Source organism: Pleurodeles waltl, chromosome 3_1 (assembly GCF_031143425.1).
Source record: "Pleurodeles waltl isolate 20211129_DDA chromosome 3_1, aPleWal1.hap1.20221129, whole genome shotgun sequence".
Taxonomy (NCBI): domain Eukaryota; kingdom Metazoa; phylum Chordata; class Amphibia; order Caudata; family Salamandridae; genus Pleurodeles; species Pleurodeles waltl.
Genome location: NC_090440.1, coordinates 4,730,895 through 4,754,518, shown reverse-complemented (window position 1 = coordinate 4,754,518; position 23,624 = coordinate 4,730,895). Strand labels below are relative to the sequence as shown.

The following is a 23,624-nucleotide window of genomic DNA, read 5'->3' as shown; positions in this document are numbered from 1 at the left end:
CCTCCAGGGTCATAAGGACTGTTTGCACCAGGAAGCAAAAAAGAATCATCCTTGGAGTGAAGGATCACTCCCCTGCAACCACAGGCACCTCAAGGCATTGTCGACCAGTTGGTGGAGTCTACTGTCTCTGGACATACGAAGATCCTGCAACACAGGTGGTGAGTCTGGCCTCCTAGGGGTCCTGCGTGCCTTCTATCCAAGTTGGGAGACTGTAGGTCCTTACGCCTGCCACTTGACTGTCGCCCCTATGCACGGTGACTTGCATTTGCCAAGGCTTGGTGACTCTTCCTCTGGGAGATCTTCCGTCTTCAAGAAGCACTGGCCCCTAGCACTCTGCAAACCGAAGATCAGCTCCTGTCCTGCAACACCTGCGACGTGGGACTTCCGTTTTCCTGGGCTGTTTAGGACTCCATGTGACTCCCTGTGTCTGATGCCTGTGGGTGACTCGTGGGGTTCTCCATCAACTTCTGTTGACCTTCCTGTGTGCTTGTTGGTGACCCAGCTGGTCACTGACCATCCTGCAATCCGGCAACAATGGAGGGCCAGCACATAGGTGACTCCTGGGATCTTCTGCAGTTCCTGGACCCTGCAGCTGGACTTCTACTAACTACTTACAGGAACTTCCTCTTCAGGAGGGTAGGAGTTGCCACCTTGCTGCACCACCTGCCACCTCCTTGGGTGCTGGACTCTGTACCCTTACTTGGCAGGTCCTCCACATCCAGAAGCCAGCCCTGGGTTCCACTGGCCTGGTCCATGGGTCGTGACAGCAGCTGGACAATCCGAGGCATCCACAGTCCCCAGTCTTCAAAAAGAGTTCCTTCTCCCCTCTGCATCCAAGTCCCTAGTGTAGATACTTCTGTCTTCTGGGTATTTTGGGGTAGGGTCACTCTCCATCCATCCTCTTGCCTGCTGGTTTCCTCTGGGTCCGCTGGGAAGGGTCCTGAATTCCACAATCTCCAACCACTACTTTCTGTGTTAGCCTACGGGACAACTGGGTGGGTAAAGGACCTACTCCTGGGTTGCTGGGGCCACCTACTGTACTTAGCTCTGGTGTTTCTAACTGGCCCCAGCCCCTATCGAACCACCATACTTAACTTGGTTGGGGTTCCACTTTCACATTCCATTTTTTTTATTTTTTTTTAGTATATGGTTCGGCCCTCCCCTAGGGCCCTGTATATTTCTATGCTATTTCTGATGGGTATTTTATGTCTGTAATTGTATGTGATATCTCCATAGGGAGATATACCAATGTCAGTTTAGCAGTAGTGCTGTAATAGAGTATCCTTCATTTTTTTCTTGTGACTAAGTTACTTTCTGACTACTGTGGTATTTCAAGTGCTTTACATTCCTCCTGGATAAGCTTAACTGCTCACCTCAGCTACCCCTAGAGAGCTTCTGCTATCTGGACACCTATTCACGATCATCACTAAGCGATGCCTGGACTCTGTATAGGGTGTCACACCATAGGTGTACACCATAAACTGAGCCAGCCTCCTACAATGATCATTGGGATAATCAACGCAGTTGAGTAGATGAATTATGCTTGAACGTAGGCTGCTGAGGGGTCAAACTGTATTGAACGGCAGTAACAGACAAACCTTTTCCAGTTGGCAGCATTGCAGGCACCAGTGGTGGGCCTATGTGTTTCTTTAAAAATATTCATGAATTCAGGAAGTAAACTGAGGTACCCAAACTCTAACAACTCAGGAGCCAGATAGCAAGGTTGAGACTCCTGTGGTCCTGTTTGTATTCTATCGAAATTGGGAAACTGTGGGCCCCTGCTCCTGCCACTGTACTGGCACCACTGTGCACCACCAAGGCTTGTTGGCTCTGCCTTTGGGAGATCTTCAGGCTCCAGGAGAACCCAGCCTCCAGCACTATGCAAACCGAAGAGCAACTCCTGTGATGGTGGACTTCTGTTTTGCTGGGCTGGTAAGGCCTCCCTGTGTTCACTCCTGTGGGTCACTTGTGGGGGCTCCATCAACTTCTGCTGGCCTTCCTCCGTGCAGAGTGCCAGCTCCGACTACCCATCTTGGGTAGTCTCCTGGACCTTGCTGGTCCCCAAACTTTTGCAAATACCTCTTCAACTCTTGTTTGCATTTGCCAGTGCTTGTTGGTGACCTGGCTGGTCACTAACCATCCTGCAATCGGTGTCTGTTGAGGGACAGCTCATAGGCAACTCCTGGGATCTTTTGCAGCTCCTGGACCCTGCAGCTGGACTTCTTCCACTGACTTATGAGGAGGGTGGGCATTGTCACCAGCATCACCTTTGCACTTTCAAGGGTGCTGGACTGTCCCCTTCCTTTGCAGGTCCTTCTCGTCCAGAATCCATCCCTGGCCTCCACCAGCCTGGTTCACGGGTCGTGAAAACAGCTGGACAATCCGAGGCATCCACAGTCTTCAGAGAGTCCCTTCTCCCCTCTGCATCCAGGACCTGGGGTAGGGGCACTCTCCAACCTTCCTCTTGTCTGTTGGTTTCCTCAGGGTTCACTGGGAAGGGTCCGGAATTCAACAAACTCCAACCACTACTGTCTGTGTTAGTCTATGGGACAAGTTGGTAGGTAACTACCTTACTCCTGGTTGCTCGGGGTCACTTACTGTACTTACCTCTGGTGTTCCTAACTGCCCCCAGATAACCACCACAGACCTTGGATGGGGTCACTCTTTCACATTCCACTTTTTTAGCATATGGTTTGGCCCTCTCCTAGGGCCCTGTATATTTTATGCTATTTATGAAGGTTATTTTGGGTACATATTGTGTGCAATATCTCCAAATGGAGCTATACCATTTTCAGTTTAGTAGTAGTGCTCTAATAATGTGCCCTTTATTTTGTTGCAACACTGGTGTGGTTCTTTCTAGTGAGCAAGGTATTGTCTGACTACTGCGGTATTGCAAGTACTTTACATTCCTCCTGGATAAGCTTCAGCTGCTCGACTCAGCTACCTCTTGAGAGCTTTTGCTATCTGGACACCTATTCACCATCACTAAGGGTTGCCTGGACTCCATATAGGGTGCCACACCATAGATGTACACCATAAACTGAGCAAGCCTCCTACAATAATCATTAGGATAATCAACACGGTAGACCAATCTGTGTTCCACCCAAAGGATTTAGTGGACTCTGGCAGAGATTACCTTTGGGATTGATTCATGAACAGATATTGAAGATTACCGGGGAGCGCAGCAGGTGTAGGCAAGACACAGGCAGATCGTGCAGCCAGTGCTGCGTCTGAACTGCCATGGGAGAGAGGCCAGTGCCAACCATAATAAATTCCACAAACCCCAGCATCAAGCTGTCCCTCAAGGCGTAACAGGAGGCAATTGAGAACAGCACAGACAAGTGCGGCGGGATGGGAGCTCCCAGACCACATCGGGTTCAGAAGACGAGGCCAGCAGGGGTGTTGCACGGGTAATGCTGGAGCAGCAGGAAGGCCAGAGGCCGGCAGAAGGAAGGGGTATGAACAGAGAGAGTGACTGCAGGCATCAATGCCTGGCAAGGCCAGAAGAGAAGGCGCCTTCAAGGGGTAATGCTGATGGACCGACTGCATAGGATCAAAGGCCAGTAAGCGAGGGGACAAGCGGCACATCATAAGCATGTGTGTGGAAAGAGGCAGACCAAAGGGATTAGGATGTGGTAGAACAAGGATAATGGGAAAAGCAAGCAGGTGAATACCACTCTGCAGGGACCACAGCTCTTTTGATTTAGGGTTTGGAAGGAATGGCACAGGCAGAGAATACAGATGTGAATGGTATGGAGAACATGAACCCCAAGGTCCTGTACGCTTACCCCTTTGCCTCAAGCACAGCAGGGTGGACACTAGCAGAGAAGATTGGCTTGTAACAGCTTTTACTTTGTGTTTTCCCATCTGCTGTTTGAGAGAGCTCCTAGGTGAATGTGCTTTGCGATCAGCCTCCAGTGGCCCTCCTGTTACAGACACTGTATTAATTCCTAGAGATCCGCACAGATCAGACTCACAACAGCAAAGCAGAAGACGACCACAAGCGGTTAGTTGGATTTGTCTTTAATGGTTTTCCATCATTATCTGGGAAATACTGAACACATTCTTTAGAGCAGCAGGGTCCCTGGCGGGTTCTTAGATTGGGAAAACTATTTAGACAAACTTCATCTGTTGAGGGATGTCAAAAGCACGGTCCGGCAGAACAACTGTGCTCCCCACCTCTTTCCCCCCCAATCTGATGTGAATTCTGTCAAATTACCGGCTGCTGCTTTGGTTTCTGATCTTCAAGCAACCAGGCTTTTTTTCTGTCTCATCCTTTTTTACCACTGTGTAGCCAGAAGAGCTGGAGACCAAGGTGCAGCTTCACTCAAGCGTGAGCAATATGTGCGTGAATCTGAGGGCCTCTGGTGGCTCAAAAGGGAGATTTCTCATTCAACACTGACAACTGAGGAAAATCTGGATGTTCAGGCCAGCTGTCGATGCTGCGCTCGCCTCTCGCAAGGAGCCAGACCACCTGCCGCTTATAACATTAGGGCCATCAAAAGCGAGCTGAAGTACAGCATCCACTGCCCCGCATGCACCATACCCTCCACCACACGAGCCCTGAGGTCTTAGGGAAACAATGCACAGAGGCAAACATTCCTTTCCCTAAAACCAGAATTAAAAAAATTATACATCAAAAAATTTGTACAAATCAATTCCCTTCCCCAGTTTTTAGTAAACTCCAGGCCCAGCGCAGGCATTGGCACTTTAGTAAAATCTTTTCTGTTCCATAACGTACTTCTTCCCTGCTGGCGCTTTTCGGAAGAACAGGCTACTTCCACGACTTAAATTACCCTGAGGGGAAAAAACAAAACAAAAACATTTAGAATCCAAATCCCAAGAGAAACATCCTTGCTACAACTGACCCACACAATCACTACATTTCACAAATGTCGTCTGACCTTAAAACAACCCAATGAATCTACGTCTAGGAATCCTGCTTAGGTAGCACCGGAGGTTAAATGTCTGAAATCAAAATGATGTACCCTTGAAAGGCTCTTGAAAAACCCACCTTAGCGATAAGTTCACCAACAACATTTAAGAATCTATAAGGCATCTGAATGGATGGAAAAAGGAAATCTAATATAGTGTAATGTTAAAGGATTCGTAAAGTGGAAACTAATTGCCCGCGAGGGTATCCAGTCGCTGAGAAGGTGTGGGAGGTCAGGAGCATCAGTCGAACAGCTAGGTCTTCAGTTTATTGTGAAATGTTGTGAGCATGGTGGATGCTCCAATGTCCCGGGGGAGGGCATTCGTGGCTGCTCCAACATCCCGGGGGTAGGGCATTCGTGGCTGCTCCAACATCCCGGGGGTAGGGCATTCGTGGCTGCTCCAACATCCCGGGGGTAGGGCATTCGTGGCTGCTCCAACATCCCGGGGGGAGTGTAGTACAGTACCATCTTGCCTGGCATGTTACCCCCATATTTCACTGTATATATGTTGTTTTAGTTGTATGTGTCACTGGGACCCTGCCAGCCAGGGCCCCAGTGCTCATAAGTGTGCCCTGTATGTGTTACCTGTGTTATGACTAACTGTCTCACTGAGGCTCTGCTAACCAGAACCTCAGTGGTTATGCTCTCTCATTGGTTTCCAAATTGTCACTAACAGGCTAGTGACCAATTTCACCAATTTACATTGGCATACTGGAACACCCTTATAATTCCCTAGTATATGGTACTGAGGTACCCAGGGTATTGGGGTTCCAGGAGATCCCTATGGGCTGCAGCATTTCTTTTGCCACCCATAGGGAGCTCTGACAATTCTTACACAGGCCTGCCACTGCAGCCTGAGTGAAATAACGTCCACGTTATTTCACAGCCATTTACCACTGCACTTAAGTAACTTATAAGTCACCTATATATGTCTAACCTTTGCCTGGTAAAGGTTGGGTGCTAAGTTACTTAGTGTGTGGGCACCCTGGCACTAGCCAAGGTGCCCCCACATTGTTCAGGGCAAATTCCACGGACTTTGTGAGTGCGGGGACACCATTACACGCGTGCACTATACATAGGTCACTACCTATGTATAGCTTCACAATGGTAACTCCGAATATGGCCATGTAACATGTCTAAGATCATGGAATTGACCCCCCCAATGCCATCCTGGCATTGGTGAGACAATCCCATGATCCCACGGGTCTCTAGCACAGACCTGGGTACTGCCAAACCACCTTTCCCGGGGTTTCACTGCAGCTGCTGCCAACCCCTCAGACAGCTTTCTGCCCTCCTGGGGTCCAGCCAGGCTTGGCCCAGGAAGGCAGAACAAAGGACTTCCTCAGAGAGAGGGTGTTACACCCTCTCCCTTTGGAATAAGGTGTCAGGGCTGGGGAGGAGTAGCCTCCCCCAGCCTCTGGAAATGCTTTGATGGGCACAGATGGTGCCCATCTCTGCATAAGCCAGTCTACACCAGTTCAGGGATCCCCCAGCCCTGCTCTGGCGCGAAACTGGACAAAGGAAAGGGGAGTGACCACTCCCCTGACCTGCACCTCCCCTGGGAGGTGCCCAGAGCTCCTCCAGTGTGCTCCAGACCTCTGCCATCTTGGAAACAGAGGTGCTGCTGGCACACTGGACTGCTCTGAGTGGCCAGGGCCAGCAGGTGACGTCAGAGACTCCTTCTGATAGGTTCCTTCAGGTGTTGCTAGCCTATCCTCTCTCCTAAGTAGCCAAACCTCCTTTTCTGGCTATTTAGGGTCTCTGCTTTGGGGAATTCCTTAGATAACGAATGCAAGAGCTCATCAGAGTTCCTCTGCATCTCTCTCTTCACCTTCTGCCAAGGAATCGACTGCTGACCACGCTGGAAGCCTGCAAAACTGTAACAAAGTAGCAAAGACGACTACTGCGACCTTGTAACGCTGATCCTGCCGCCTTCTCGACTGTTTTCCTGGTGGTGCATGCTGTGGGGGTAGTCTGCCTCCTCTCTGCACTAGAAGCTCCGAAGAAATCTCCCGTGGGTCGACGGAATCTTCCCCCTGCAACCGCAGGCACCAAAGAACTGCTTCACCGGTCCTCTGGGTCTCCTGTCAGCACGACGAGCGAGGTCCCTTGAACTCAGCAACTCAGTCCAAGTGACTCCCACAGTCCAGTGACTCTTCAGTCCAAGTTTGGTGGAGGTAAGTCCTTGCCTCCCCACGCTAGACTGCATTGCTGGGAACCGCGTGTTTTGCAGCTGCTCCGGCTCCTGTGCACTCTTCCAGGATTTCCTTTGTGCACAGCCAAGCCTGGGTCCCCGGCACTCTAACCTGCAGTGCACGACCTCCTGAGTTGTCCTCCGGCGTCGTGGGACCTTCCTTTGTGACTTCGGGTGAGCTCCGGTTCACTCCACTTCGTAGGCCTGTTCCGGCACTTCTGCGGGCGCTGCTTTCTTCTGAGTGGGCTCTTTGTCTTGCTGGACGCCCCCTCTGTCTCCTCAAGCAATTGGCGCCATCCTGGTCCCTCCTGGGCCACAGCAGCATCCAAAAACCCTAACCGCGACCCTTGCAGCTAGCAAGGCTTGTTTGCGGTCTTTCTGCACGAAAACACCTCTGCACGATTCTTCACGACGTAGGACATCCATCCTCCAAAGGGGAAGTTTCTAGCCCCTGTCGTTCTTGCAGAATCCACAGCTTCTACCATCCGGTAGCAGCTTCTTTGCACCCACAGCTGGCATTTCCTGGGCATCTGCCCACTCCCGACTTGATCGTGACTTTTGGACTTGGTCCCCTTGTTCCACAGGTACTCTCGTTAGGAAATCCATTGTTGTTGCATTGCTGGTGTTGGTCTTTCTTGCAGAATTCCCCTATCACGACTTCTGTGCTCTTTGGGGGAACTTAGGTGCACTTTGCACCCACTTTTCAGGGTCTTGGGGTGGGCTATTTTTCGAACCCTCACTGTTTTCTTACAGTCCCAGCGACCCTCTACGAGCTCACATAGGTTTGGGGTCCATTCGTGGTTCGCATTTCACTTCTAGAGTATATGGTTTGTGTTGCCCCATCCCTATGTGCTCCCATTGCATTCTATTATGACTATACATTGTTTGCACTGTCTTCTATTGCTATTACTGCATATTTTGGTATTGTGTACATATATCTTGTGTATATTTGCTATCCTCATACTGAGGGTACTCACTGAGATACTTTGGCATATTGTCATAAAAATAAAGTACCTTTATTTTTAGTACATCTGTGTATTGTGTTTTCTTATGATATTGTGCATATGACACCAGTGGTATAGTAGGAGCTTCACACGTCTCCTAGTTCAGCCTAAGCTGCTCTGCTAAGCTACCTTTTCTATCAGCCTAAGCTGCTAGACACCCTCTACACTAATAAGGGATACCTGGAGCAAGGTATAAGTACACCTTGGTACTCACTACAAGCCAGTCCAGCCTCCTACAGGGAGGGCATTCGTGGCTGCTCCAACATCCTGGCCGGAGGGGGGGGGAGGGGGGGGAGGGCTTTGGGAGGGCGTTCATGGCTGCTCCAATGCCCTGGGGGAGGGAGCTCGTGGCTGCTCCAATGTCCTGGGGGAGGGAGCTCGTGGCTGCTCCAATGTCCTGGGCGAGGTAGTTCTAGGTCTTTGCTGCTTGGTTGGAGAACGAGTGGCCTCCTGTCCGACCACTAGAAATGCAGGTGTGTGCGAGGTTAACTCGAGCTTCTGGGTTTGTTGGTGAAAGTGCAGTTTGCAGTTGAGGATAGGTGGGTACCTTCTGATGCAGCGTTTTGTAGGAATCTTGGCAGTGTTTCTGGACGGGGAGCCAATGGAGATCCCGGAGGTGAGGTATGATGTGTGCACAATGGGGAAGGTTAAGTACCAGTCTTGCTGCGTTATTTTGGATCGTTTGGCACTTGTGTGCGAGTTTGGCAAATATTCCATGGTAGAAGGCGTTGCCGTAGTCTAGTCTGCTTGTGATCAATGCCTAAGTCAGTCTTCCTGGTGTCCAAGGGGAGCCATCTGAAGATCTTTGTGAGCATGCGCAGGATGTTGAAGCAGGTAGATGTGACGCCATTGATTTGAGGTCTTATGGAGAGTTTGGTGTCCAGGATGATGCCAATTTTTGCGCCCAGTTTGTGGGTATTGGGGTGGGTACCAGTTCCGTGGGCCACCAGGTGACATCCTGGGGGAGTAGTTGGATCCGAAAATAAGGACCTATTTTCTCTGCGTTGTATCAGGCAGTTGGTGTGCATCAATGTGGCCAATTCCGTCACACAATGTTTGAAGTTGTTTTTTGGTGTCATTGGTATCTTTTGAGGGTGTGTGTGTATATATATGGAAAATGTCACTTACCCAGTGTACATCTGTTCGTGGCATTAGTCGCTGCAGATTCACATGCTGTGCACATCCCGCCATCTGGTGTTGGGCTCGGAGTGTTACAAGTTGTTTTTCTTCGAAGAAGTCTTTTTTCGAGTCACGAGACCGAGGGACTCCTCCCATTTCGACTCCATTCTGCATGGGCGTCGACTCCATCTTAGATTGTTTTCCCCGCAGAGGGTGAGGTAGGAGTTGTGTATGCTAGTAATAGTGCCCATGCAATGGAGTGAATACGTATGTACATAATGAAGTTTAAAGTAATATATTTACAAATTTACAAATGTTCAAGATCAACTTCTAAACGGCTACAGGCTCCCGGGGAGGCGGGTGGGCGCATGTGAATCTGCAGCGACTAATGCCACAAACAGATGTACACTGGGTAAGTGACATTTTCCGTTCGGTGGCATGTGTAGCTGCAGATACACATGCTGTGCATAGACTAGTAAGAAGTTATCTCCCCAAAAGCGGTGGTTCAGCCTGTAGGAGTTGAAGTAGTTTGGAATAATGTTCTGAGTACAGCTTGACCTACTGTGGCTTGTTGTGCAGTTAACACATCTACACAGTAGTGCTTGATAAATGTGTGAGGCGTAGACCATGTGGCTGCCTTACATATTTCGTTCATTGGAATATTTCCTAGAAAGGCCATGGTAGCACCTTTCTTTCTAGTTGAGTGTGCCTTTGGTGTAATAGACAGTTCTCTCTTTGCTTTAAGATAGCAGGTTTGAATACACTTAACTATCCATCTAGCAATGCCTTGTTTAGAAATTGGATTTCTAGTTGTTTTGTTTTTCGAATTAGTTTTGTTCTGTCAATGTAGTACATTAGTGCTCTTTTGATGTCTAATGTATGCAGTGCTCTTTCAGCTACAGAATCTGGCTGTGGGAAGAACACTGGTAATTCTACCGTTTGATTTAAGTGGAACGGTGAGATCACTTTTGGTAAAAAAAATTGATTTGTCTGTAGAACTACTTTATGCTTGTGTATTTGAATAAATGGTTCTTGTATGGTAAATGCTTGAATTTCACTCACTCTTCTTAGAGATGTGATGGCAATCAAAAATGCAACTTTCCATGTTAAATATTGCATTTCACAAGACTGCATGGGCTCAAAAGGTGGACCCCATGAGTCGTGTTAAGACAATGTTGAGGTTCCATGAAGGAACTGGTGGTGTTCGTGGTGGTATAATTCTCTTTAGGCCTTCCATAAATGCTTTTATGACTGGTATCCTAAATAATGAAGTTGAGTGCGTAATTTGCAGGTAGGCTGAAATTGCGGTCAGATGTATCTTTATTGAAGAGAAAGCTAGCTTTGACTTTTGCAATTGTAGTAAGTATCCTACTATATCTTTGGCAGATGCGTGTAAGGGTTGAATTTGATTATTATGGCAGTAATAAATCTTTTCCACTTATTTGCATAGCAGTGTCTAGTGGTAGGTTTCCTAGCTTGTCTTATGACCTCCATACATTCTTGTGTGAGGTCTAAGTGTCCGAATTCTAGGATTTCAGGAGCCAAATTGCTAGATTCAGCGATGCTGGATTTGGCTGTCTGATCTGTTGTTTGTGTTGTGTTAACAGATCTGGTCTGTTTGGTAGTTTGACATGAGGTACTACTGAGAGGTCTAGTAGTGTTGTGTACCAAGGTTGTCTTGCCCATGTTGGTGCTATTAGTATGAGTTTGAGTTTGTTTTGACTCAATTTGTTTACTAGATATGGAAGGAGTGGGAGAGGGGGAAAAGCGTAAGCAAATATCCCTGACCAGCTCATCCATAACGCATTGCCCTGAGACTGATCTTGTGGGTACCTGGATGCGAAGTTTTGGCATTTTGAGTTTTCTTTTGTTACAAATAGATCTATTTGTGGTGTTCCCCACATTTGGAAGTAAGTGTTTAGTATTTGGGGGTGAATCTCCCATTCGTGGATCTGTTGGTGATCCCGAGAGAGATTGTCTGCTAACTGGTTCTGAATTCCTGGAATAAATTGTGCTATTAGGCGAATGTGGTTGAGAATCGCCCAATGCCATATTTTCTGTGTTAGGAGACACAACTGTGTTGAGTGTATGCCTCCCTGTTTGTTTAGGTAATACATTGTTGTCATGTTGTCTGTTTTGACAAGAATGTGTTTGTGTCTTATTATGGGTTGAAATGCTTTGAGCGCTAGAAATACCGCTAACAGTTCTAAGTGATTTATGTGAAACTGTTTTTGCTGTATGTCCCATTGTCCTTGGATGCTGTGTTGATTGAGGTGTGCTCCCCACCCTATCATGGAAGCATCTGTTATTACGTATTGTGGCACTGGGTCTTGGAAAGGCCGCCCTTGGTTTAAATTTATACTGTTCCACCATTGAAGCGAGATGTATGTTTGGCGGTCTATCAACACCAGATCTAGAAGCTGACCCTGTGCTTGTGACCATTGTGATGCTAGGCACTGTTGTAAGGGCCGCATGTGCAATCTTGCGTTTGGGGCAATGGCTATGCATGAAGACATCATGCCTAGTAGTTTCATCACCAGTTTGACTTGTATCCTTTGATTTGGATACATGGTCTGTATCACATTGTGAAATGTGTGAACTCTTTGTGGACTTGGAGTGGCAATCCCTTTTGCTGTGTTGATTGTTGCTCCTAAGTATTGCTGTGTTTGACACGGCAGAAGGTGTGACTTTGTGTAGTTGATTGAGAAACCTAGTTTGTGGAGGATTTCTATGACATATTTTGCGTGTTGTGAACACCGTCTTAGCGTGTTGGTTTTGATTAACCAATCGTCTAGGTACGGGAACACATGTATTTGCTGCCTTCTGATATGTGCAGCTACTCCTGCTAGGCATTTTGTAAAAACTCTTGGTGCAGTTGTTATTCCGAATGGCAACACTTTGAATTGGTAATGTATCCCTTGGAATACAAACCTTAGGTACTTTCTGTGTGAAGGATGTATTGGTATATGGAAATATGCATCCTTTAGGTCTAGTGTTGTCATGTAGTCTTGTTGTTTGAGCAGTGGGATTACGTCTTGTAGAGTAACCATGTGAAAATGGTCTGATTTGATGTAGGTATTTAATGTTCTGAGATCTAGTATAGGTCTCAGACTCTTGTCTTTTTTGGGTATCAGAAAGTACAGGGAGTAAACTCCTGTGTTTATTTGTTGTTTTGGTACTAACTCTATTGCTTCCTTTTGTAGCAATGCCTGAACTTCTAGTCCTAGAAGATCTATATGTTGTTTTGACATATTGTGTGTTTTCGGTGGAATGTTTGGAGGGAATTTGATAAATTCTATGCAATAACCATGCTGGATAATTGCTAAGACCCAAGTGTCTTGTTATTTCCTCCCAATGTTTGTAAAACTTGGTTAGTCTCCCCCCCACAGGTGTTATGTGTTGGGGATTTGTGACCTTGAAGTCACTGCTTGTTTGGAGGCGTTTTGGGACTTTGGAACTTTCCTCTATTCCTTTGAAATTGTCCCCCTCTATATTGTCCCCAAAAACCTCCCCGCTGATACTGGCTCTGGTAAGTGGGCTTTGTTTGTGAGGTTGTGGCTTCTGTGGTTTGCCCTCGAAATTGTGTCTTTCGAAATGTGCCTCTTGTAAGGAAATGCCTCCTTGGCATGGTTGCCCCCTGACTTTTTTGCCTTTGCTGATGCTATGTTTACAATTGAAAGTGTGCTGAGGCCTGCTAACCAGGCCCCAGCACCAGTGTTCTTTCCCTAACCTGTACTTTTGTATCCACAATTGGCAGACCCTGGCATCCAGATAAGTCCCTTGTAACTGGTACTTCTAGTACCAAGGGCCCTGATGCCAAGGAAGGTCTCTAAGGGCTGCAGCATGTCTTATGCCACCCTGGAGACCTCTCACTCAGCACAGACACACTGCTTGCCAGCTTGTGTGTGCTAGTGAGGACAAAACGAGCAAGTCGACATGGCACTCCCCTCAGGGTGCCATGCCAGCCTCTCACTGCCTATGCAGTATAGGTAAGACACCCCTCTAGCAGGCCTTACAGCCCTAAGGCAGGGTGCACTATACCATAGGTGAGGGTACCAGTGCATGAGCATGGTACCCCTACAGTGTCTAAACAAAACCTTAGACATTGTAAGTGCAGGGTAGCCATAAGAGTATATGGTCTGGGAGTCTGTCAAACACGAACTCCACAGCACCATAATGGCTACACTGAAAACTGGGAAGTTTGGTATCAAACTTCTCAGCACAATAAATGCACACTGATGCCAGTGTACATTTTATTGTAAAACACACCACAGAGGGCACCTTAGAGGTGCCCCCTGAAACCTATCCGACTATCTGTGTAGGCTGACTGGTGCCAGCAGCCTGCCACACTAGAGACATGTTGCTGGCCCCATGGGGAGAGTGCCTTTGTCACTCTGAGGCCAGTAACAAAGCCTGCTCTGGGTGGAGATGCTAACACCTCCCCCAGGCAGGAGCTGTAACACCTGGCGGTGAGCCTCAAAGGCTCACCCCTTTGTCACAGCCCAGCAGGGCACTCCAGCTTAGTGGAGTTGCCCGCCCCCTCCGGCCACGGCCCCCACTTTTGGCGGCAAGGCTGGAGGGAACAAAGAAAGCAACAAGGAGGAGTCACTGACCAGTCAGGACAGCCCCTAAGGTGTCCTGAGCTGAGGTGACTCTGACTTTTAGAAATCCTCCATCTTGCAGATGGAGGATTCCCCCAATAGGGTTAGGATTGTGACCCCCTCCCCTTGGGAGGAGGCACAAAGAGGGTGTACCCACCCTCAGGGCTAGTAGCCATTGGCTACTAACCCCCCAGACCTAAACACGCCCTTAAATTTAGTATTTAAGAGCTACCCTGAACCCTAGAAAATTAGATTCCTGCAAACTACAAGAAGGACTGCCTAGCTGAAAACCCCTGCAGAGGAAGACCAGAAGACGACAACTGCCTTGGCTCCAGAAACTCACCGGCCTGTCTCCTGCCTTCCAAAGATCCTGCTCCAGCGACGCCTTCCAAAGGGACCAGCGACCTCGACATCCTCTGAGGACTGCCCCTGCTTCGAAAAGACAAGAAACTCCCGAGGACAGCGGACCTGCTCCAAGAAAGGCTGCAACTTTGTTTCCAGCAGCCTTGAAAGAACCCTGCAAGCTCCCCGCAAGAAGCGTGAGACTTGCAACACTGCACCCGGCGACCCCGACTCGGCTGGTGGAGATCCAACACCTCAGGAGGGACCCCAGGACTACTCTGATACTGTGAGTACAAAAACCTGTCCCCCCTGAGCCCCCACAGCGCCGCCTGCAGAGGGAATCCCGAGGCTTCCCCTGACCGCGACTCTCTGAAACCTAAGTCCCGACGCCTGGAACAGACCCTGCACCCGCAGCCCCCAGGACCTGAAGGACTGAACTTTCACTGGAGAAGTGACCCCCAGGAGTCCCTCTCCCTTGCCCAGGTGGAGGTTTCCCCGAGGAACCCCCCCTTGCCTGCCTGCAGCGCTGAAGAGATCCCGTGATCTCTCATTGACTAACATTGCGAACCCGACGCTTGTTTCTACACTGCACCCGGCCGCCCCCGCGCCGCTGAGGGTGAAATTTCTGTGTGGGCTTGTGTCCCCCCCGGTGCCCTACAAAACCCCCCTGGTCTGCCCTCCGAAGACGCGGGTACTTACCTGCAAGCAGACCGGAACCGGGGCACCCCCTTCTCTCCATTCTAGCCTATGCGTTTTGGGCACCGCTTTGAACTCTGCACCTGACCGGCCCTGAGCTGCTGGTGTGGTGACTTTGGGGTTGCTCTGAACCCCCAACGGTGGGCTACCTTGGACCAAGAACTGAACCCTGTAAGTGTCTTACTTACCTGGTAAAACTAACAAAAACTTACCTCCCCCAGGAACTGTAAAAATTGCACTAAGTGTCCACTTTTAAAGTAGCTATTTGTCAATAACTTGAAAAGTATACATGCAATTGAAATGATTCAAAGTTCCTAATGTACTTACCTGCAATACCTTTCAAACAAGATATTACATGTTAAATTTGAACCTGTGGTTCTTAAAATAAACTAAGAAAAGATATTTTTCTATACAAAACCTATTGGCTGGATTTGTCTCTGAGTGTGTGTACCTCATTTATTGTCTATGTGTATGTACAACAAGTGCTTAACACTACTCCTTGGATAAGCCTACTGCTCGACCACACTACCACAAAATAGAGCATTAGTATTATCTATTTTTACCACTATTTTACCTCTAAGGGGAACCCTTGGACTCTGTGCATGCTATTCCTTACTTTGAAATAGCACATACAGAGCCAACTTCCTACACCTCTGCTCTGCGGGGAGTAGAGGGCGCCCATGGCTTTGGCCGTGTCAGTGTCTTTCTTAAGTTTTTCGATCGCAGTGTCCACCTCCGCCCCAAGCAACTGCTGTTAGTTGAATGGCATATTCAGCACAGCTTGCTGTATCTCTGGTTTAAATCCTGATGTACGCAGCCATGCATGTCTCCTTATTGTTACAGCTGTGTTGACAGTTCTAGCAGCTGTGTCTGCAGCATCCATTGATGACCGTATCTGATTATTGGAGATACCCTGTCCTTCTTCTACTACTTGCTGCGCTCCTTTTTGGAACTCCTTGGGTAAATGTTCAATAAGGTGTTGCATCTCATCCCAATGGGCCCTATCATATCTGGCTAGCAAAGCTTGCGAATTTGCAATACGCCACTGGTTTGCTGCCTGTGCCGCCACCCTTTTGCCTGCAGCATCGAATTTTCGACTTTCTTTATCTGGAGGCGGTGCATCTCCTGAAGTATAAGAGTTGGCTCTTTTGCGCGCTGCTCCCACTACAACAGAGTCTGGTGTTAGCTGTTGTGTAATGTACACTGGGTCTGTTGGTGGCGGTTTATATTTTTTATCTACTCTTGGAGTAATGGCTCGCCCTTTAACAGGCTCCTCAAACACTTGTTTGGAGAGTTTTAGCATTCCGGGTAGCATAGGAAGACTCTGATATTGGCTGTGTGTGGACGACAGTGTATTAAAAAGAAAGTCGTCTTCAATGGGCTCTGAATGAAGGCTGACATTATGAAATGCAGCTGCTCTTGACACCACCTGTGCGTAGGCTGTACTATCCTCTGGTGGCGACGGTCTAGCTGGATAACATTCAGGACTATTATCTGACACTAGTGCGTCATAAAGGTCCCATGCGTCAGGGTCATTTTGACTCATTCCTGTCTGAGTTGGGGATTGCATCATTGGTGGAGTGGCTACCAGTGATGGTTGCGGAGAGCATTGTGGAGATGGTGGCTGGGTTACTTGTTTAGCCACCTTTGCGTGTGGCTGCTTGTCCTTTTCTTGGAAGGCAAGTTTACGTTTCATTTTAATCGGAGGGAGAGTACTGATCTTCCCTGTTTCTTTTTGGATATGGAACCTTCTTTGTGTATAGTCTGGCTCTATTGTTTCTAGTTCCTGTCCAAATCTATGTGTCTTCATTTGTGTGGACAGTCCTTGTTCCTCAGTGTAGGAACTTGTTTTCGGTTCAGAGGCCGGATGTTTCGGTATCGAAACCTTTTCGGGCTGCTTTTTTCGGTTCAGACGAAACCTTCTTTCCTTTCGGCGTCGTGGTCTCTCGGTGCGACCCATTTTGGTGCCGCTATCTCGGTGCCACTATCTCGAGCCAGAGATTGCTGTGTGGCGGTATCTCGACCGGAGTCGGATGACTTCGCCCCCAGCATGCCATTTTTCGGTGCCGATGATCGGTCACCTATTTTTCGGGTTAAGCCATGGCCTGTTAGCGGTGGCGTCCCCTGGGCTTTAGTGGTTTTTTCGTGAGTTTTGTGTTTCGACGTCTTACTCACGGTTTTCAGCGTTTCTTCGGGATCGATCTCATCCGAGTCCGATTCATGGATGGAGAATGTTTCTTCCTCCTCGAAATGCTTTTGTCCTGTCAGCGGCGACGCCATTTGCAGTCTCCTTGCTCTTCGGTCTCTTAGAGTCTTCCTGGACCGAAACGCTCGACAGGCTTCACAAGTATCTTCCTTGTGTTCTGGCGACAAACACAAGTTACAGACCAGATGCTGATCTGTATATGGATACTTGTTATGGCATTTTGGGCAGAAGCGGAATGGGGTCCGTTCCATCAGCCTTGAAGAGACACGTGGCCGAGCCGACCAGGCCCCGACGGGGGATCGAAAAAACCCCAAAGGGCCACCAGAGCTCTTCAAAAGTCGGTGTCGATCTGTTGTAACTAACCCTATACCGAACGCAAACAATACAGACGATTTTTCCGAGATTCTAACTAACTTTCCGACCCGAAACACAGAGCGAAAAGGAACACGTCCGAACCCGATGGCGGAAAAAAAACCAATCTAAGATGGAGTCGACGCCCATGCGCAATGGAGCGAGTCCCTCGATCTCGTGACTCGAAAAGACTTCTTCGAAGAAAAACAACTTGTAACACTCCGAGCCCAACACCAGATGGCGGGAAGTGCACAGCATGTGTATCTGCAGCTACACATGCCACCGAACATATATATATATAATATATATACAAACAAAAACCCACAGAGACACAGATTCCAATGGGTCAAGGCACTCAGTCCATACTTAACTCATGAACTTCCAAAAATACAACACACATCCTTTATACATGTCGTGGGCATGATGAAGTCCAGGGTCCTCACTTATCAGGGCTCAGACATTTCACTTTAAAAAGCCTGACTCTCCACACAGAATTGATAAAATTAGAAATGCTTAAGCAGGAGGCCACTAGTGCAGTCACTGTATGACCTGGACTGGGAGGACCGAACCCAATCTCATTCAGAACGGTAACACACTTTCCATGTTCCTGCCACCAAGTCCTCCTCCGATGACACCTGATACGTGAAAGTATGTGAGTACCTTTAGTGACTGTCATGGCTTCCAAGCACGTCAGCGGTGCCACCATCAAATGGCAAGAGCCCTGCACTTGCCACCCCACCCCACCCCCCTTCATGGGAGTGGACAGATACACTGAGGAAGAGAGAATACCTGTGTAAGAATAAGAACAAAGCATACAGACGGAAAGGTGGAAGACATTTACCTCCCTGCTCAGCTGCCTCCAACAGTCCACCCACGAGCAGTAGACCGGTGCATAGGGGGGAAGGCCACCAGCCAACCTGAAGGAGAAAGAAGGTGTTATAAGGTATACGGAACAGAGCACTCAGTTTTCACCTCCACGCCTGCTTGGGAACCACCACGTTCACACATCCAGGTAACAATGAGCAGCTGTCTGAATAGGACGGAGAGTGCTGCTCAGAACATACTGCTGTCTACACGAGATCAAGTGTGCTGATCAAGCAGAAAACCTTCGGCACACTGTGGGGAAGGGGAGCTTAAAAAGAATCGAAATAAGCAGCGGGATCAAAAAGGGAGTGCGCTAAGTCCCCACTATTTTTAGATTACATAAACCTGATCTCTTGATAATGGGCGAGGTGCTTTTGTTTCCTTCGAAGACTGGTGGGGAAAGGGATTCCATCGGGGCCAGGGAATAAGAAAGCATCACAGGAGGGCCGGAGGCATAGAGACCACGAGCTTTTACGCAAAACTGGTAAGATCCATCCCGCAATGGGTGTTTTCTGCCTTGGAACCACCTTGGAACTTGAATGCCATCAGAATGATTTACACACAAATCAAGGTCATGTGCTACTGAGAGGAGGAGATGCCCCGGTGGGATGTGGGAACATAAGCAGTCTTACTATGTTCCTCGCCTTTCTCCCCATTTCCTTCTCTCACACCCTATCTCACTCTTTTTCTTGTCCCTCTTGTCTGTCTTGCATTTCTCTCTTTGCTCTTTCTCCTTCCTCTATCTGTTCTTTTCACTATTTTATGCCTCTTACTTTCTTCTGTGCACGCCTCCCTGTGCCCCACTCCCTCTTGCCTATATATTCTGCCCTTATCTGTGGTTTCTCAAGTCTGTCCTTGGTTCTATGTTTTGCCTACACAGGGGGAATAGACCTTTCTCTTTCTGCCTCCTTGTGTCCCTCTCGTGCATCAGATCATTGCCCAAACCCCAAGTACGCAGCAGAGGAAGAGTGATAACAAGAACAGATGATGGACAGAATGTGGAACATTGTCAAACATTCACCACCAGTCTGAGATCGTGCTCACTATGCCACCGGATTCAAGCTTGCCTGGCTGAGGGTGGGGGGTGTACCCAGAAACCAGTCCCAGGATGATCATCTCTTACCCAGGGAGGCCCTGGCCGGGCAGTACAGCTGGACTATTCTCATGGGAGCAGAGTCCAGACTGATTTGCCTATGGCTGGTCCATACTGGAATGGCATGATGAGCCAACAAAAACTATGGATTTTTGCCAAAATCTGTGAGTGGAGGTGAACGCTTGATTAGTTCAGCGTTCCGACCACCATCGGTTCTTCTTGCAGAGGAGTGGTCATTGTCACAGGCTTCAGCATTTGGATTGTGGAAATGCAAATCGTCAGCAGTGCTGGCCATCTCCCCCACTACACCTAAAGTGGGGGAGGAGAATAGTGCGACAGTGCCTGGTGTGATGTAGCTGGGCCAGAAACAATGGCTCAAGGGCCCCAGAAGACCTTAGTCCGAGCCGGAGCCGGACTCGTGGCTTGGGCCTTCGGTGGCTCCCCCAGCCAGACTCGTGGCTTGGGCCTTCGGTGGCTCACCCAGCCGGACTCGTGGCTCTGGGCCTTCGGTGGCTCACCCAGCCGGACTCGTGGCTCTGGGCCTTCGGTGGCTCACCCAGCCGGACTCGTGGCTCTGGGCCTTCGGTGGCTCACCCAGCCGGACTCGTGGCTCTGGGCCTTCGGTGGCTCACCCAGCCGGACTCGTGGCTCTGGGCCTTCGGTGGCTCACCCAGCCGGACTCGTGGCTCTGGGCCTTCGGTGGCTCCTCCACCTCTACTTTGAGCCTTTGCACTGACTGCCAACTATAACCCTTCTTTTCACCCGCCCACCACTGCCCTCATCTGCTTCTGTACATACTTCAATTGCTGCTCTTATCATACTTTACTCTCACTAGTGCTGCAATATCTTCTTTTTAGTAAAATATGGCTGTCTCCTTTACACTTTCTCTTTTCTCATTCCGTTCCCCCCCCCCCCCCCCCCCAGGAGACACTTGTCCCACTCCGACCACACAGTCACCACCACGACAAACTGCGAACAGTGTTTGACCAGCGTGGCAACTGGATGAAAGAAAAGTGCCTCAAGGTCAACACCGACAAAACTGAAGTACCGATTTTTGGGAATAAGAGCTTACCTTGGTACTCCACCTGGTGGACCACCGATCTTTAACCAACACCCACCCAACCAAGCACGCTAGCACCACAGGCCTCATCCTGGACACCAACTTCACCATAAAGTCCCAAGACAACACCGTCATCTGTGCACGCTTCACATCCTCTGCTTGCTACGTAAGATCTAAGTGGCTCCCACTGGACACCAGTTGAGCGATCATGCAGGCCCTAATCACATGCAGATTGGACTATGGCAACTCACTCTACGCCGCCATCCCAACCCATATTCTTCAGTCTCCAAACCATCCAAAACATCACAATCAGGCTCTTCCTCAACCTCCTCGCTAAACCCAACCCACTCCTCAGAGAGCTCCACTGGCTGCCCCTCTAGAAGTGCCGCCAGTTCAAACTTCTCACATGCACTCCAGCCCCTACAGAACATGTGACCCGCATACATCACCAGCCTCGCTTCCAGCAGCACACCACACAACTCTGATCAGCATCGCTCATCATCACACACACACACCCACCCCCCCACATCCACAGAGGCAGAATGGGGGTATCAGCATCACTCATCACACACACCCACCCCCCACATCCACAGAGGCAGAATGGGGGTATCAGCATCCCTCATCACACACACACACACACACACACCCCCCACATCCAGAGGCAGAATGGGGGTATCAGCATCACTCATCTCACACACACACACACACCCCCCACATCCACAGAGGCAGAATGGGGGTATCAGCATCACTCATCTCTCACACACACACCCCCACATCCAGAGGCAGAATGGGGGTATCAGCATCACTCATCTCTCACACACACCCCCCACATCCAGAGGCAGAATGGGGGTATCAGCATCACTCATCTCACACCCCCCCCCACATCCAGAGGCAGAATGGGGGTATCAGCATCACTCATCTCACACACACCCCCCACCATCCAGGGGCAGAATGAGGGTATCGGCATCACTCATCGCACCCACCCCCCACATCCAGAGGCAGAATGAGGGTATCAGCATCACTCATCATCACACCCACCCCCCACATCCAGAGGCAGAATGGGGGTATCAGCATCACTCATCACACACACACACACCCCCCACATCCACAGAGGCAGGATGGGGGTATCAGCATCACTCATCATCACACACACACACCCACCCCCCACATCCACAGAGGCAGAATGGGGGTATCAGCATCACTCATCACACACACACACACACACACACACACACACACACACACACACACCCCACATCCACAGAGGCAGAATGGGGGTATCAGCATCACTCATCTCTCACACACACCCCCCACATCCAGAGGCAGAATGGGGGTATCAGCATCACTCATCTCTCACACACACCCCCCACATCCAGAGGCAGAATGGGGGTATCAGCATCACTCATCTCTCACACACACCCCCCACATCCAGAGGCAGAATGGGGGTATCAGCATCACTCATCTCACACCCCCCCCCCCCACATCCAGAGGCAGAATGGGGGTATCAGCATCACTCATCTCACACACACCCCCCACATCCAGGGGCAGAATGGGGGTATCAGCATCACTCATCACACACACCCCCCACATCCACAGAGGCAGAATGGGGGTATCAGCATCACTCATCTCACACACCCACCCCCCACATCCACAGAGGCAGAATGGGGGTATCAGCATCACTCATCACACACACACACACCCACCCCCCACATCCACAGAGGCAGAATGGGGGTATCAGCATCACTCATCACTCATCACACACACACCCCCGCACACCCCACATCCAGAGGCAGAATGGGGGTATCAGCATCACTCATCTCACACACACCCCCCACATCCAGGGGCAGAATGGGGGTATCAGCATCACTCATCACACACCCCCCCCACACCCACAGAGGCAGAATGGGAGTATCAGCATCACTCATCTCACACACCCACCCCCCACATCCACAGAGGCAGAATGGGGGTATCAGCATCACTCATCACACACACACCCACCCCCCACATCCACAGAGGCAGAATGGGGGTATCAGCATCACTCATCACTCATCACACACACACACCCACCCCCCACATAGGCAGAATGAGGGTATCAGCATCACTCATCATCGCACCCACCCCCCACATCCAGAGGCAGAATGAGGGTATCAGCATCACTCATCATCACACCCACCCCCCACATCCAGAGGCAGAATGGGGGTATCAGCATCACTCATCACACCCACCCCCCACATCCACAGAGGCAGAATGGGGGTATCAGCATCACTCATCACACACACACACACCCACCCCCCACATCCACAGAGGCAGAATGAGGGTTTCAGCATCACTCATCATCACACCCACCCCCCACATCCAGAGGCAGAATGGGGGTATCAGCATCACTCATCTCACACACACACCCCCCCCCCCACATCCAGAGGCAGAATGGGGGTATCCGCATCACTCATCACACACACACACACACACACACACCCCCCCCCCACATCCACAGAGGCAGAACGGGGGTATCAGCATCACTCATCACCTCCCCCCCCCCCCCCCAACATCCCGAGGCAGAATGGGGGTCGACCATTCTCCTTCCCAGCCACAGAATCCTAGAATCATCTCCAACTCATCAGGGCCTCCTCCTCACTCCTTGAATTCCACAAGAAATGAAGACCTGGCTTTTCAATTAATCTTCTTGAGAGAGGATCAAGAATGCCTGTACTCCGGCCCAGCCTCACCACACGCCTACTCTTCTCCTCCGGCCCAGCCTCACCACACGCCTACTCTTCTCCTCCGGCCCAGCCTCACCACACGCCTACTCTTCTCCTCCGGCCCAGCCTCACCACACGCCTACTCTTCTCCGGCCCAGCCTCACCACACGCCTACTCTTCTCCTCCGGCCCGGCCTCACCACACGCCTACTCTTCTCCTCAGGCCCAGCCTCACCTCACGCCTACTCTTCTCCTACGGCCCAGCCTCGCCACACGCCTACTCTTCTCCTCCGGCCCAGCCTCGCCTCACGCCTACTCTTCTCCTCCGGCCCAGCCTCGCCACACGCCTACTCTTCTCCTCCGGCCCAGCCTCGCCACACGCCTACTCTTCTCCTCCGGCCCAGCCTCGCCACACGCCTACTCTTCTCCTGCGGCCCAGCCTCGCCACACGCCTACTCTTCT

At 49.9% G+C, this 23,624-nt stretch overlaps 1 protein-coding gene across 1 annotated transcript in view; it reads right to left on the bottom strand.

The window, feature by feature from the left end:
* Positions 1–4,007: 4,007 nt before the first annotated feature.
* Positions 4,008–23,624, bottom strand: part of MTCH2 (mitochondrial carrier 2) — a 96,552-nt gene continuing 76,935 nt past the window's right edge. Inside the window, exons 12-13 of the mRNA XM_069221605.1 lie at positions 18,289–18,364; positions 4,008–4,797 (exon numbers count right to left, since the gene is read on the bottom strand). Of these exons, the coding sequence (XP_069077706.1) occupies positions 4,711–4,797; positions 18,289–18,364 (163 nt within the window). The 3' untranslated portion in view covers positions 4,008–4,710. The remainder of the gene's footprint in view (positions 4,798–18,288; positions 18,365–23,624) is intronic.